The sequence below is a fragment of the Rhipicephalus microplus genome, chromosome 5 (genome assembly GCF_043290135.1).
Source record: "Rhipicephalus microplus isolate Deutch F79 chromosome 5, USDA_Rmic, whole genome shotgun sequence".
In the NCBI taxonomy this organism is placed as follows: Eukaryota; Metazoa; Arthropoda; class Arachnida; order Ixodida; family Ixodidae; genus Rhipicephalus; species Rhipicephalus microplus.
In genome coordinates this window covers 79,898,426-79,913,816 of record NC_134704.1, presented here as the reverse complement: position 1 = coordinate 79,913,816, position 15,391 = coordinate 79,898,426, and the positions used below count along the sequence as shown (strand labels likewise).

Sequence of the window (15,391 nt, the reverse complement as noted above, 5' to 3'; positions counted from 1 at the left end):
GTATTCTACCACTGAGCCACGCCGGTGCTTGTGGGGATTGTGGGGATTGGAAGAGCTTCTGATATAATTTTTCAACGTCTTTAACCACAGCACACAAAAAAAGCACAAACTCTCTTGCAAGTGTGCAGCAGGTACCACGCTTCTTCGAAGAATGACGAAGGATGGCATAGGCAATGCCTGCCTACTACAGAATGATTCATTGCGTAATGGATATCCTGAAAGTGTGCTTGCAGCAGCTTCCCAAAGGGTGTTTACAAAAGGCTCTTAAAGTCAGCTCTTCTAGCTTTCGCTGTGATTGTGCTGCGCGTTCAGCGCAGGCCTGGCGGGTTTTCTTTTAAACAGTCTTCTTGGAATCTGAAATAAACGCAAAAATATTAGTCTGTCTGTTCTTTGGTATCTGTCCAACGAATCAGCCAACCGGTGAAAGTTCAAGCCTGTGCTCAGAGCTGGACCAACTTTATCTAGTGGCTGCGGTAATACTTGTCATCATTGTCAATCAAAAAGCAAGTTTTAGGCATATTTGAGGTGCAACATGAATACGTAAGTGTTAGGCTCGGTGTCTCTTTATTTAGAAAACGCATACATACGTGATTCTAAAGATCGAACTATTTATTACACTGCGTTGACAATGCGACGCTATGAGTGACAAAATTCAGAGCAAATCCACGAGAATAATGATGAAGAGTGGGGCGAAGCAGACAGACGGACGCATGGACGAACACATGGATGGGCGTTTTAAAGGAAAAAGCTATTGTTTCCTACGCTTAACTAAAAAGTTCAGTGGCTTTCACTAAAACGAGCAGGTGCTGCCTCCTAGCAGCAGCTATGCGTTCCGAGAAAATCATAGAGTTTCATACAATAATACATAGAGCGAAATTCGGCGCTGCCATCGTGCACCCCATGGAAATCATGGGAAGTACAGGATTCGGATTGGATTGCGCTAGCTAGCAAACTATTTACAGAGCCTTTTCTGCAGTTTCAGTTTTGCTTTTCCGCAGCGTGGGTAGTGGGGTGCTGTGAAAAGCACGGAACAGCCCCTTTGTTGTTTAAGGACCCTGAAGACCACTAGGTTGGAGATTTGCTGTGACGTTGGAGCTTTACAGGATGCATATGGCAGTTTAAACGAAGCGTCATTCACTCATTGTTGCGCATTGATGTTGCGTCTCATCTCTGAGCGCAGAATAATGCACAGAGATCATGTCTTTTAAATGCGAAGCATTTCTTAGCGAACTTTGTTGACTTTGAGCGTATCTATCTATCTATCTATCTATCTATCTATCTATCTATCTATCTATCTATCTATCTATCTATCTATCTATCTATCTATCTATCTATCTATCTAGCCGCCAACGACTTTTAGCTCTCCTGGCCGTTTCGATAATGGTATCGTTACCAAACTTGGTATGGCATAACATAACTGTATGAGGAACAGATTTGACTAGTAATAACATGAAAATCGTGAAATGTATGTCATGAATGTCATGATTTACATTTCATGGTCTTGGGGCTCTTGCGGTGGTCTCGTCCACATGACATGTCGCAAAACTGGTATGGTATGACATGATTGCACCGCGAACACAAGCGAGAGACCCTAACATGAAAATCATGATATGCATGTTATGTAACAACATGGCTACATGCCACGCTCATAATGCGCTCGTGGCCATTTCGCTAGTGTCACATATAGCAAATTTCGTATTACAGTACATGAATAAATAACGAAGGTATGTGACTGGTACAAATATGATAATCATGAGATGCGTGTCATGTAACAACATGACTATATGCCACGCTCATGATGCACTCGCGGCCGTTTCGCTAGCTTCACATATACCAAATGTGGTATAATGTGACGCCAATGGATGACGAAGGTATGTGACTGGTTCAAACATGATAGATGCATGTCGTGTGAGAACATGAATACATGAAACAGTCAAGGCGCCAAAACATTTCAACGTGACGCGGTGTGCACATAGAGAAAGAAGAAGACAAGAGAGGACACTCCGCGAAACCTGGCCTTAGGAAGTGCGTCACGATTACGTAATCAACTAGTGCTCTCACCAAACGTCAGAGGACGCAAGCGCAAAAAAAAAATAGTTATAATCAATGCAACAGAATTGTTTTCACAAAATAATAATTATACGCCCAAACTAAGTATGTTCTTTATACATAAAAACAATTTATTGAACACACCTTACGCGATTATTTTTCTTCAGTCGTACTGTCATAAACACCATCCACCCAGCGACAAGCCCATGCAAGACTGACAGCGTGAAGCTGTCGTCGCTTTCGTCAACATCGGCTGCGTCGGCGTTTTCAAGCGTGAGATAACAGGTGAGGCACGTTTTCAAGCGAAGCTTGTTGAATGACATGTTGTTGGTCTTGTTCGGTCAATTTTTTCAGAAAACGGTTACACCTGTGCGAATAAGACACCATGCAACAAACATAGAAAGATGCACACACACACACACGTTGCGCTTCGTGTGTGCGAGTTTGTTTCTTACGTGGCGTCTCATTCACGCAGTTGTAACCTTTTTCTGTAGCTTGTAAGGATGGGGAAGTTCGATAAAAAGAAAGTTTGCGGCTCTATGCGGCGGCTAGACGGGAACATTGTGCAACGTATGCAGTATAGCATAGGCGGCACGGCGTCAAGCCGAGGCGACGTGTGCTGCGTCTGCCACGGACGCGAGCATCTGTACCTTTCATCAGTGAAAGCTGGCACTGTTGATAATTCCAAAAATCACAAATTACTTGTTTCCTTGTTGGTGCCTTCTCTTTTCTTCCACGTTCTACCAATTTATGCGTTTGAAAGAGTTGTTTAAGTTTCCCCATGCTACAAGCTTTGTAACTTGTACCAACTGCACATATATGCAGATTTTCTGAGCGTCGCTTCAAATAGTGACTGTGACATGACTGCAGAAGCTGCACTGCAAGGTGCGGATGAGCTTCAGTGTGTGTTATTTTAAGCCTCTTACTGACACATTGTCGTAATTTCATTTCTTCAGGACCTGCGGTAGAGGCTTCAAAAAGCGGCTCCCACACATTGAGGTGCCCCGATGAACAGGGTGCGTTCAGTGTCGCGATTTCTTTTTTTTTTTTTACCCAAATTGACCGTTGACCAAACCTCTGCAGGTGGCAGCTCCCTTGTAGCTGGTGAAAGAATTTCTGCTGACTTCGTCTTGCCGGAGAAAACCTTAACCAGTCGTTCAGCTGTCACGAAAGGAACTTGTGTGACCGGTAAGTTGTATGTTCACTTCAACACCAGAGTGGATTGATATTGAGACTTCCGCAGGTCGCTCGCAAGGTTGTTCCGACAGCACTGTCCGAGGCACTGAACAAGCTTCACAAGACCCTCCAGAAGATGTCTCCGCCAACAGCTCCACGTCTGAGTGCCCTAGAGAAAATGGTGACGATGCTTTTATTGCAGCTGTTTTTAATGTGCTATTTTATGTTTAGGACATTCTGAGGAAACTATCCTCAAAAGGACACTACGTGTGCACTTACAAAATGTAAGGGTGGGCTCTCAGTGATTTTAATTTTTTTTGTGCATTGTCAACATTGTGAATGGTTTGTTTTTAGGTAGTGGAATCGAAAACTTTGCACCACAGAAAGTTGTGCACCTTGGGTCTGAAAAAGCGAGCAAAGTGCTCGTATGGGATTAGTTGTTCTTCGCTTTTACATCCATTTTTTTGTTTATTGCAGTGCGTTCCTTGTGCCAGCGACAATGTCTCCATCAATGAAGTAAAAGCAAACCATTAAACATCTGCAAGCCAAAGTAGCAGCACAGCGGAAAACTATCAAAAGACTGCGGAGACAGCCTCACTAAACTAACCACTCATTCGTTGCATACATTGTTTTGGTTACCCGCTATGAGGAGTAGGGACACTGTGTATTCGCTCGAAGTTATTTGCATAACCTTAAAAAGAATGTTGGGTATCCTGTCTGTACTTTTGTAGCAAATGCGGGCGAACTGTACACTTTACTGTGGGTAGCTTGGTCACTGTGTATGTTTTATCTCTCCAGCTCAAGTAATATATCGATAACAAAACAGCTTGTTGAAATGTCTTCGAGCGGGTAAGGAACACAGTATGAAGTGGGCACAGTTCACGTTATCACGCTTTTTGTATTTTAGCTTCTCATCAACCTCCTCATCTCGCCCATCAAAATTTTCAAAAGAATACCCAAACTTGTAGCGTTTGATGGGGCTGCGGACGCTGCCATTTTATTTTTATATAGCTTGTGAGTGATAACGTACGATGTAGAGCCTTTGTGAAAAATAATGAGCCAAAGTGGTTTCCTTCTGCTATTTATTAGCCCCGTAATACCGCTATCGTAACACCAATTAAGGTCCACAATTCTGGATAAGTGATGGCTACAATCTATTTTAGCTCGCAAGCGTCACAACAACACCCAGACGCAAATCACTTGGGATCTTAAGTTTTTGATGATAAGAAGAGCCACAAGACCTGCCAGTGTTGTAGCACAAAGTTTGTCTTTCACGTAGTGAGCAAGCTGCAAAGCCCTACCTTTCTGAGGACAAGCAGGCATCAAGTCTGCTTTTTTTTTTGATTTTGGGCTAGCTGTTCTTAAGCACAGCCAGCACACTGCAGCTTTGCCTTTCTGCTATATTGTGTCGTGTGGTTTCTGTGCACTCTTTTTTTCTATGCATTATTTTGGTTAACTCCAGGCGTGATTCGCGACTTCATTGCTGTGTATATGTCACTTCTTCCTTCTTCTTCAGCATTGTGCGCTGTGTTTTTGCCATAGACCCTTACTTACCCACGGGCCCGGTGTGTCATACTTCACCAGCTTCTCGGCTTCTGCCAACTCTAGCGATGTGTGCGTTGTCTGTGTTCTCTCTGTATTTGTTACAATATTTGTTACAATTTATTTGTAAGGCGAGATGCATTTGTTGTCTACCTTCGTCATATTGTGCTTTTAATATTCTCAGACTCTACCTTGCCTTTGAATAAAACATTGCGGATACTCTGTCTCTTTGACTGATATATACATTGATCACTTGTTCCAAAAGAACAAGTGAACAAAAGAACAAGAACAAGCGCGATGAATAAAATCGCAGTGAATTATCACTAGCATCTCTCTTTATTATAACTTAATCGAAATAAAAATAAAAAAATAAAAATTCAAAATTTGCGCCTGTGAAACCGAAACAGGAAGCGCACGCCACTTGCTCTCACCAACCACCAGGTGTGCTAGGGTCGACTGGGCCGCTGGGGTCTACGGGAGTGTCCACTCTTCACCTTTCTTTATTTCTCTATGGTGTGCATGCTTGCCGGCGTTCATTTCATAACGTCACGCCGGCGTTGCCACGCCAGGCGCCGGTACTGCCATATACTCGCAGGCGCGCGCCCCGCTGCGTTGCTTTGATGCATGCGCGTTTCAGCGCGTCCAGCGTCCCTCTGTCACGAAAAGAGGGAGACGCAGTGTTGCCTGGATAACGCATCGGTGCGAAATACAGCATGTCGCACTTCGCGCCGGTTGCCATCGGGCCGCGCCGACGGATGCTTCGCGTTTTGCTAACGTAAATATATATATATATATAGCGTCACTGTGCCCAGCGTGCGTGCGCGTCAACAGCGTGAATAGAAGACAAAGGTAAACGACACATCTAAGCATTTATATATCACGTGACGTGAATAGAAGACAAAGGTAAACGACACATCCAAACATGAAAATCATGACATGGAAGTCATGTACGGCATCTATCACCTCAACCTAGTAACGTTGTGCTGATTCTAAAGTGACATATCTACATTTCTCATTGGTGCTTTGCATATCATCGATTTCCACTCTGCATGAGATCTGCGAGTTTTTTTTTTTCCTTAGTGCATCTTTAGAGAATTGTTTAAATCTGCTGCGAAACGACCATGAACCGAAGTATACGCACCATTGCGGTCCTCTGACTCGACTTCACAACAAAATGAGAAGTGCGTTGGTGGCAGACTACTTACTCAGACGCACTTGGCATCGCAGCAGATGAATCGTTAAGCGTTTCTCACTTAATACTGTACTGCTATTTCCATAAACAGATAACGCGTACTTTCGTGGGCGAAACAAGAATATTTGTTTTCACGAGTTGTAAAAAAATATTTCATTATATCTTGATGCCAATTAAGGAACACAGTGACAGAGCAATGGATACCCTGGTGGTTATCTTTTTCCTGGTTTCATCTATACCAAATAAAGAAAAAATCTTTTTACAATAAAATTCACGTACAATATAATGAAGCACGTTTATTTAAACATTACTTCATATCGCTTTGTTTTACACTTTGCAAACAAGCGTCAAGAATCGCAAGAACACGATTCATCCGAAGCAGATCCGAAGCCTGTACTTCCCAAATTTCCCATCAGGGTACAAAAAAAAGCGCCGCTTAAGGAGACCGCGTGGACATTAGCGTCACATTGCCCTCTAGGTATTATTGTTTGAAACTATATGGAAGAAACAAAACAAGTGCCGCTTAAGGAGACCGCGCGGACATTAGCGTCACATTGCCCTCTAGGTATTATTGTTTGAAACTATATGGAGGAAACTTTTGTTTCTTCACAATGTTGCCAGATGGCGTCATATATGTCACGCAGCGCCTCCAAGCAGATTGAATAATTGATTGATTGATTGATTGATTGATTGAGGGATTGATATGTGGGGTTTAACGTCCCAAAACAACCACATGATTATGAGAGACGCCGTAGTGGAGGGCTGCGAAAATTTCGACACCTGGGGTTCTTTATGTGCGTGCACCCAAATCTGAGCACACGGGCCTACAGCATTTCCGCCTCCATCGTAAATGCAGACCCCACAGCCGGGATTTGATCCCCCGACCTGCGGGTTAGCAGCCAAGTACCTTAGCCACTAGACCACCGCGGCGGGGCAAAAGCCTCGAAGCAAAAGACTAGCGTCTTTCGACGTCTACTGCAGCGAAACAAGAAGATACGCGGCCATTTTTTTTTCTGTAATTTTCACTCACTGTCGCGGCTCTGCTGTAGAATACTTGAGTGTCATGCAGAAGTTTAAGCCTATATTGTAGTCTCACCCAGGCTTTTAGGGGCGAAGCTGTTTACGCCGTGGTTCGTATGTCCCGTGTCGTCGTAGTCGTCGTAGTAGTCACTTGCATTACATTCCATGCCAATAAAACAATTTGCACAGATCCCACGTAGAGTGGGAATCGACGATATGAGAAGCACTGATGCGGAAGGTTGATATGTCACTTTAACATCAGCAAAACGTTACGAGGCGGAAATAAATTATGACGTACATGACATCCATGTCATGATTCTTATGTTTGGACGTGTCATTTACTTTCGTCAACTATTAACGTCACAAGATATCAAATTTGGTATATGTGGAGCAATCGAAACGGCCGTGAGCCTATCATGAGTGCGGCATGTAGTCATGTTGTTACATGACGCGCATCTCTTGTATATCTTGTTTGCACCAGTATCATATATTCGTGATCCATTCATATCCCGTAATACCGAATTTGGTATAAGTGAAGCTTGCGAAACGGCCGCCAGTGCATCATGAGTGTGGCATGTAGTCATGTTACATGACATGAATCTCATGATTATCATGTTTGCACCAGTCACATACCTTCGTCATGAATTCGCGTCCCGTAAAACCAAATTTGGTATATGTGAAGCTAGTGAAACGCCCGCGAGTGTACCATGAGCTTGGCTCATGCCTTACATGAATTCATGTCATGATTTCCACGTTCGGGTCTGTCACTTGTGTTCCCCATGCAGTCATGTCACACCATACGAGTTTTGCAACATGTCATTTGAATGAATCCCCCGCAATAGCAGCAGGACCATTCAATATAAATCATGACATTCATGAAATGCATGTCTTAATTTTTATGTTATGGCTATTCATTTATGCTCGTCATACAGTCATGTTATGCCATATCAATTTGGGTGTCGCGATCCCATTATTGAAACGGCTGGGAGGGCTTAAAGTTGTAGGCGGATAGATAGATAGATAGATAGATAGATAGATAGATAGATAGATATATAGATAGATAGATAGATAGATATATAGATAGATAGATAGATAGATAGATAGATAGATAGATAGATAGATAGATAGATAGATAGATAGATAAATAGATAGATAGATAGATAGATAGATAGATAGATAGATAGATAGATAGATAGATAGATAGATAGATAGATAGATAGATAGATAGATAGATAGATAGATAGATAGATAGATAGATAGATAGATAGATAGATAGATAGATAGATAGATAGATAGATAGATAGATAGATAGATAGATAGATAGATAGATAGATAGATAGATAGATAGATAGATAGATAGATAGATAGATAGATAGATAGATAGATAGATAGATAGATAGATAGATAGATAGATAGATAGATAGATAGATAGATAGATAGATAGATAGATAGATAGATAGATAGATAGATACGCTCAAAGTCGCCGAAGTTCGCTAAGAAATGCTTCGCATTATAAACGGTGTCACAGCATATCCACGGATTGCATGATGATAAGTTGGGTGAAGCATCCATCAGTCCATCCGTGCTTCCGAGTGTCCATCCAACCGTTCGCCCATGCGTCCGCCCGCTTCAACCCTCTCGTCATCATTCACATCGTGGATATGCTGTGCTTTTTAATATTTTTTATTGTGCGCAATGGCTGAGGCAAACGCTGGCGGTGACGGTGGTGAACCACGTACCACACAAAAAAAAATATCAGCATACCCACGGACTCAATGATGATGAGTGGGGCGAAGCACTCTTCAGTCTGTCCATTCATTCTTGCTTCCCTATATCCATGCGTCCATCCGAGCGTCCATCTGTCCATGCGTCCATTCATCCATGCATCCATCAGTGCGCCCGTCCGTCTAGTAAGCACTCCAGGTACCGCCATCTCGCCTCTTTTCATCACATATTCATCATATAGAAGTACCGCCGTCCAGCGGACATTCCAAGGACTAAACAAGAGGTGACTACCTACTACTACTACGACGACTAATACTACTGCTACATACATCGCGGACACACGACCCACGGCATAAGGAGCTTCGTCCCTAAAATTAAACCACCTCCCACTTAAGGAGACCATGAGGTGATGCGAAGCAGCACGGGGAGGGGGGGGGGTGCACACCGCCTTTGCATCCGTTAGACTACATCTTTTCCTTTACGTTTTCGTTAACCTCGCGCATTTAATGTAGTAAGTGTAAGTGACTCTTAGAAGGGAGAAAAGAAGATCAAAGTGAGCCCCGTAACTGTGTGCATCGTAGTGCCACACCTCAACAGTGGCTCACGAGGGATGGCAGTAAGGACGGGTTAAAAGGGATAAGGAGGATTAAGAGGGATATAAATGGAGATAGGGACAGGGACAATGAGACCCACATACAGAAGTAAGGAGAAGATGCGCATATAATGTTATGGTCGTGTTTAGTGTCGCTTAGTGGCGTCGCGTCGTCGCAGTCTGGGCGCTGAAGTTGTCTAGCGAGGCCTTATGCACTGTCCGTTCTGCACTGTCCGAGGCGTTCTGCAGTTTTAGGTCGAGCAATAAAGTTGTCGTGGCTTGGAGATAAACAACCCTGAACTAAGGTAGTGAATATGTTCTTACATATTTCTTGCCTCGCATTGGTGTTTTCATTTGTTTGTTTAAGGTTTGAAGCGTCCAGACACTTACCGTGCTTGTCTTTGCTATGCTATGCACGCACAAGCACTTACAACGACTGTGAAACATCGCTTTGACACGTATGATGTTATAGATTTTGCTGACCGAACGTCTCACGTAGCCTCCACCGCATTGAGTGCAATGCATTTAACGGACAATATATTAGCGACGACGTTTGTGCATTTGTTCACCAGCAGCACATCGACAATGCATCATTCGTAATGTATTTGACCGGCCGTTGAGTGCACGTAGTCTGACGAATCGTTCTGTTTCCGCTATTTTGGCACTCACGACCAACCACAAATGCAGTAATATTCAGGCAACTTTGTACATCTTCGTCGCAAGTTAGCCGTTACAGATTTAAACACCATAAATGGTCACCAATTGAAAAGAGGGTCCGAAGCAAGAAGCCAGCAAAACGTTTCATGTCTGCTGAGATTTGTTTTTACAAACATAACTAAAAAGATGTTAAAAAGATGAGTGAGAGGCATTTACATTCGTAAAAATAAGGAGGCAGCGGGTAATTAGGAACGCACCGCGGGGGCGGAGATTGCTAATTTTAGAATTATGCCTTCGAAATTAGTGTTCGTACATCGACAGCCCCATATCGAGGCTGTCTTAAGTTGGGGAGAAATATAAGGTATGACCATCGTAACGACCATCTCCAGTATTGCCTCGCTCCTCCACTTTGCCGCGCGGAGATGTCGTGAAATTGCACCGCAGTTTTGAAACAAAAATCTATAGAAAGAAAAGAAAACTTCACCATAAGCTACGAAAGGCAATTCATAGAACATCACCACCAACAAGGCTCCGGTGGTCGGCGCAGCCTCGCGAATTGATCGTACGCCCTTCCCTCTTCTTGAGGCGGTTCTAAAAATCGACCAATTTCTGTGGTACTCGGGATAAATACCGCAGGGTAGGCGGCGGAGGTGGTGGAGGTAGAGGTAGCTAGACGTCTCTCGGCTCAGCGGGGAGTCGTTATTAGATTTATTGTTTTATTTTGTGCAAGACCGCGAAAAACCGCCGTCGCTGGCATTAAATGAACGTCGAGGAAGTCTTGTGGGTTACGAAACTGTATGGAAAAGAAGCAAGCCTTTAGTCGTGCATCCAATGAAAGTTTGGCCGTCCATCAATGAAAAAAAAAAAAAGCTTTCATTGCTTGAAAATGCTGTACTAAAATCAATAAAAGAGAGTTCGAGCTTTCGGTTGAGGCTCTAAGTGCTTGAGGTAGAAGTATTGAAAGTGACGCACACAACTTTCCCTTAAGTTTAATTTCTGCTCTGCTCTTTGAACTTCTGAGTAGCGTTGAACAAATTAAAAAAAAATGTCAGCAAACACTCGAGGAGCAAATATATCGCGTGTTCGTAGTGAATTTCACGCGTACTTATCGGCGTATACACGTGGAAGATCTCTAGTGCTATGTTTCTCGCGTTATTCATTTGTGCGTACTACAGTATTTAAAACAAAAAAACATATTATATAGGGCTTTTGGAGAAAAAGTTGCTGAACTAATAGACGACAATTGTTTGCTTCGTGCTTTGGCAGCTTGCATATCGTGTAACTAGTGTGATTCGGTGCCGAGCCCTTCTCTAATCCACCTTCGTTGAAACGCTTTCGTCGTCATTCGGCAGTCGAACCCACCAGCAAATCAACACAAGGGAGACAGCATGGTGATCGCATTATAACATGGAGATTTTATCACCATTGAAACCTATTTTAAGCCTGCTCTTTTATGAACAAATTTAGCGTCTTCATTTACCTGGCCACATACGTAACCACAAGTTCCATTTACGGGGACGCACGCCTTAGCATTATTAGTTAACGGATGTGTTTTTGTCTAGACAGTGGGTATAATGCTTGAGCGAACAGCGCGCTAACTTTCGAATTTCGATCAGACGAACGACAGATTTTTATTGCGTACCACACTCTCAAAGCACAGTTTGTGGGATTGACTTACTTTTCTCGCCTTTTTGTTCACACCAACTCCCCTCCCCCCCACTTCTCTGTAGCTATGCACACAGCGAGCGAGTGGCCAAAGAGCGTCTCCCCCCCCCCCCCCCCCACTCCATCATTTTGGTCGTTTAAGGGGCACGGAAGTTTGCCCTGTACCTTTACCAAGTCGGAGCTGTTGTACCATTATTTCATGCGAGAGCCCATCGCGACGCTCGTCACTTGCTTTCATATTCGTAACGCATAAAGGAATATGATGGAGACACAGAAGGAACACATAAACAGGACAGGTGCTACACATCATCGTATCTTTTATTGAAGAGGCCAAAAACCATCGGACATGAGCGCATGCGCATAGTCACACTCTGAGCTGCTCTGTTGCATCTGGAAGGTCACGTGTTACCAGCCTACATGCGCAAGATTTACTTTCAAATAGTCAATATATTTACTGAATAAGGCGACCAACGCTACAATGACACATTTTTTTTTTCCTTCTCGCTGATGACAAACGCTTCTATAATCTTTAGTGACGTTAGTGTGAGCCATCTCTAGCCAATATACGCGCCTCCGTGGTGGTACTATACTACGAACGCAATGAATAGGGGTCAGTCAATATAGTGTCAAACAAAAATCAAAGTTAAAAAAAATAACTAAAAAGCAGTTGGTGTGAACACGCTGTACAACACATGCTACAGCCCACGAATATCTGTGAAGTCCACTAGTCTCCGTCTCTAATAACGGCAATTGAGCTTCTATGACCTTAATGCATACGTAGCCAAAGGAACAACACACAGCGCAAGAGTCGGGATGAATCCACCGACCAGCTCTGTCGTGCGCGAACTATAGGCAGAAACGTCATGAGGCAACACAATGGTGACTCCCGAGCAAGAACAATGCAAAAAGAATCGCGTAATCTAAGAGCAAATTATATTCGCTCCTTCATCGTCATTTCCAACATGCTTGTTTCCCATTTCCTCACCTGCTGAAATCCTCCCGTCTGCACTGACTCCCTTCGCGTATCCATGAGAAAGACCAGGTCTTCACGGCTAAGGCACAGGTCGTGGGAGATCTGGCAGCTAAGGCCCTGCGATGAACGATACGATATGGCACGTCGAAATGGGAGTAGATGTGGCGAAATAAGCGAAGTCTTTTCCGGAACAGCGGTGTCTTGAATCTTACGTAACGTGCGTCAAGATCTGTTCATCCGTTCTAATTAGAGCAAAAAGAAACGTATTTTATTGCTTGTAATAAAAGATATTTCACGTAACGTGAGGTATCTTTGCAAAGTTTGGGTCATTATTTGCCTGCTCAGACGTAATTTTCGACGAAAAGTTAACGGAAAAAAAACATTCTCCGATCTGTTTTGAGGTTAAATATATTGTGCGCATGCGTGAGAATCCAAAGCAGCAGTAGGTAACAGTTTTACTCAGAGATGAGGGCACAATGAATAGTATGTAAGAATGTAACTAAAGAAAGAAACGCGAACATTGGAAATGTGAACATATTAAAATTTGCTAAAAATTTACTTTGTGGACAAGTTGAATAATGAAGGAAAACCCTGCCAGCTTGCCTAATATGACAGTTCTCTTAATCTTGGCAGTTACTTTCTTGTTAAGTCAGGATAGAATTCTGTGAAATCAACCAAGGTACTGAATAAAGCCTTGTTATCTATCTATCGTGAAGTACTATGTATTCATATCATGCCTTTACTTCTTGAAGAAAGATAATGTGAGTGTAGTTCTGATAGTGTAATCCTATTAAATTTAATCAATAGCGCACGAAGAACACAAGCTACGTTCACTTCTATTCTCCTACACTGCCATGTTGGGCTTAAACAGCTGCGTATGCGAGCACTGCGTAAAACCAGTATCCTTTCCATCTAAGCAGCGAATATTCTAGGCACTAAGTAACACCCGAAATATCTGTCGTATAGAAATCACTCATTGTTCTTGAATATCATTCATATCTATGTTCTTCCTCACATAAAATATCACGTCGAACATAAAACATCGCGTCATAATGACACGAAGACGGTAGAAGAGAAGGACACAATATGGATGTGTGCATGCTCTCTCCGTGCCTTCTTTTTACCACAAAAAAAAAAGGGGGGGGGGGGGGGGCTTGCATACACAGGGATGAAAATAAGACTACACACATAAGCGACAACTTCGAACTGAATTTTTATTAGGGGGCACATATTTGTGACGGTAATCATCAGTCCTGCACCATTCCACTTTTTTTTAAATCACGACACCCTAAAGTTATAACTAGTCAGCTAACAAGACAAAGGCGTCCGATACGCACACGAACAGACTGACCATTAAGAGTATAACCATAAACAGCCCCGCGTTTCTCTCTCCCACAAATAAATTCAGTTCTTTTTCATTCTTATTTTTGATATCAGGAAATAATGTTCTTGTCCAAAAAATATGAACGCAAAAGATGACGCAAGAGGAAGAAGAGAAACACACCACAAGCGCTTATGGTCTGTGTTGTGGGGTGTGTGTTTTACTTCATCTTGCGTCGTCTTTCGCACTCAAATTTCTGTATGGAAAATGCTATTCCAGCAATCCCACCAAGCTAACCTCTTTTAAGGAATTATGGTGTTGCGCTAGCGCTGAACATGAACAACATTCTGGCCCTTCACCTACGTCTAGTTTTTAGCGCAAGGAATTTTCCATATATCACTAAAATTTCATTGGTACACCCTATGTACTTTCACCGCCAACGCCTCTTTATTTGCGCGAATTTATTTGCGCCTCTTTATTTGCGCCTCTTTATTTACGCTTCTGTACCTTTAAATAACACCAACCATGATTCCTAGGTTCTCGAAAACCTCGTCGACGGCTTCCGCGAGTTCGTCAGCCACGGTCCGGGCGCCGAACAAGAGGCTCAAGGCATCGGCCAGCACCCGCTGCTTGAGTCTGTTGGTCGGCTCGCCCTCCACCCTTGGACTCCGGTAGAAGCTGGGTTGCCCATTCACCTCGGTCACCACAGGTTGGAAGGACGTGTTCAGCGTCAGGTCCACCCCGAGCAGCTGGAAGCACTTGGGAAGCCTGCACGCAGTAGGAAAAGTAAAATTTCTGTGGTTAGCTTACTAATTAACATGTGTCCCGTAGTCACCAGTGATAGGATACTGATCGGTTTTGGTTTTATACTGTTACATTACTAAACATATTCCTTGTGATTCAATGCTTTCTTTCAGTCATTAAAGTCATTGACTCACCGAGTAAAGCCTCCTGTACCGAATTAAAGAAAAAAAGACCAACCTACATTCCTGCATGGTTGCTAAAAATAAGGAGCCATCCTTCCACTCTGTGCACTGACAACATTGAAGCCACTGATATATGGTACTACATCTACAGTTTGTGCTATGAAAGAGAAAGACTTACCGCTGAATTCATAAATGCTACTTCACTTGAACTTGACTTGAAACCACCTTTAATGCAGCGCGTTTCAAGGTGGATTAGATAGATAGATAGATAGATAGATAGATAGATAGATAGATAGATAGATAGATAGATAGATAGATAGATAGATAGATAGATAGATAGATAGATAGATAGATAGATAGATAGATAGATAGATAGATAGATAGATAGATAGATAGACAGACAGACAGACAGACAGACAGACAGACAGACAGACAGACAGACAGACAGACAGACAGACAGACAGACAGACAGACAGATAGATAGATAGATAGATAGATAGATAGATAGATAGATAGATAGATAGATAGATAGATAGATAGATAGATAGATAGA

At 42.9% G+C, this 15,391-nt stretch overlaps 1 protein-coding gene and 1 long non-coding RNA gene across 2 annotated transcripts in view; one reads left to right on the top strand and one right to left on the bottom strand.

The window, feature by feature from the left end:
- Positions 1-15,391, bottom strand: part of LOC142817506 (cadherin-like and PC-esterase domain-containing protein 1) — a 104,008-nt gene that overhangs the window by 33,976 nt on the left and 54,641 nt on the right. The window contains exons 8-10 of the mRNA XM_075894524.1: positions 14,437-14,680; positions 12,581-12,708; positions 12,446-12,464 (exon numbers count right to left, since the gene is read on the bottom strand). Of these exons, the coding sequence (XP_075750639.1) occupies positions 12,446-12,464; positions 12,581-12,708; positions 14,437-14,680 (391 nt within the window). The remainder of the gene's footprint in view (positions 1-12,445; positions 12,465-12,580; positions 12,709-14,436; positions 14,681-15,391) is intronic.
- LOC142817844 (uncharacterized) lies at positions 2,637-3,634 on the top strand. Its single transcript, XR_012895384.1, has 3 exons — positions 2,637-3,065; positions 3,133-3,237; positions 3,293-3,634. It is a non-coding gene; the product is annotated as an uncharacterized LOC142817844 (long non-coding RNA).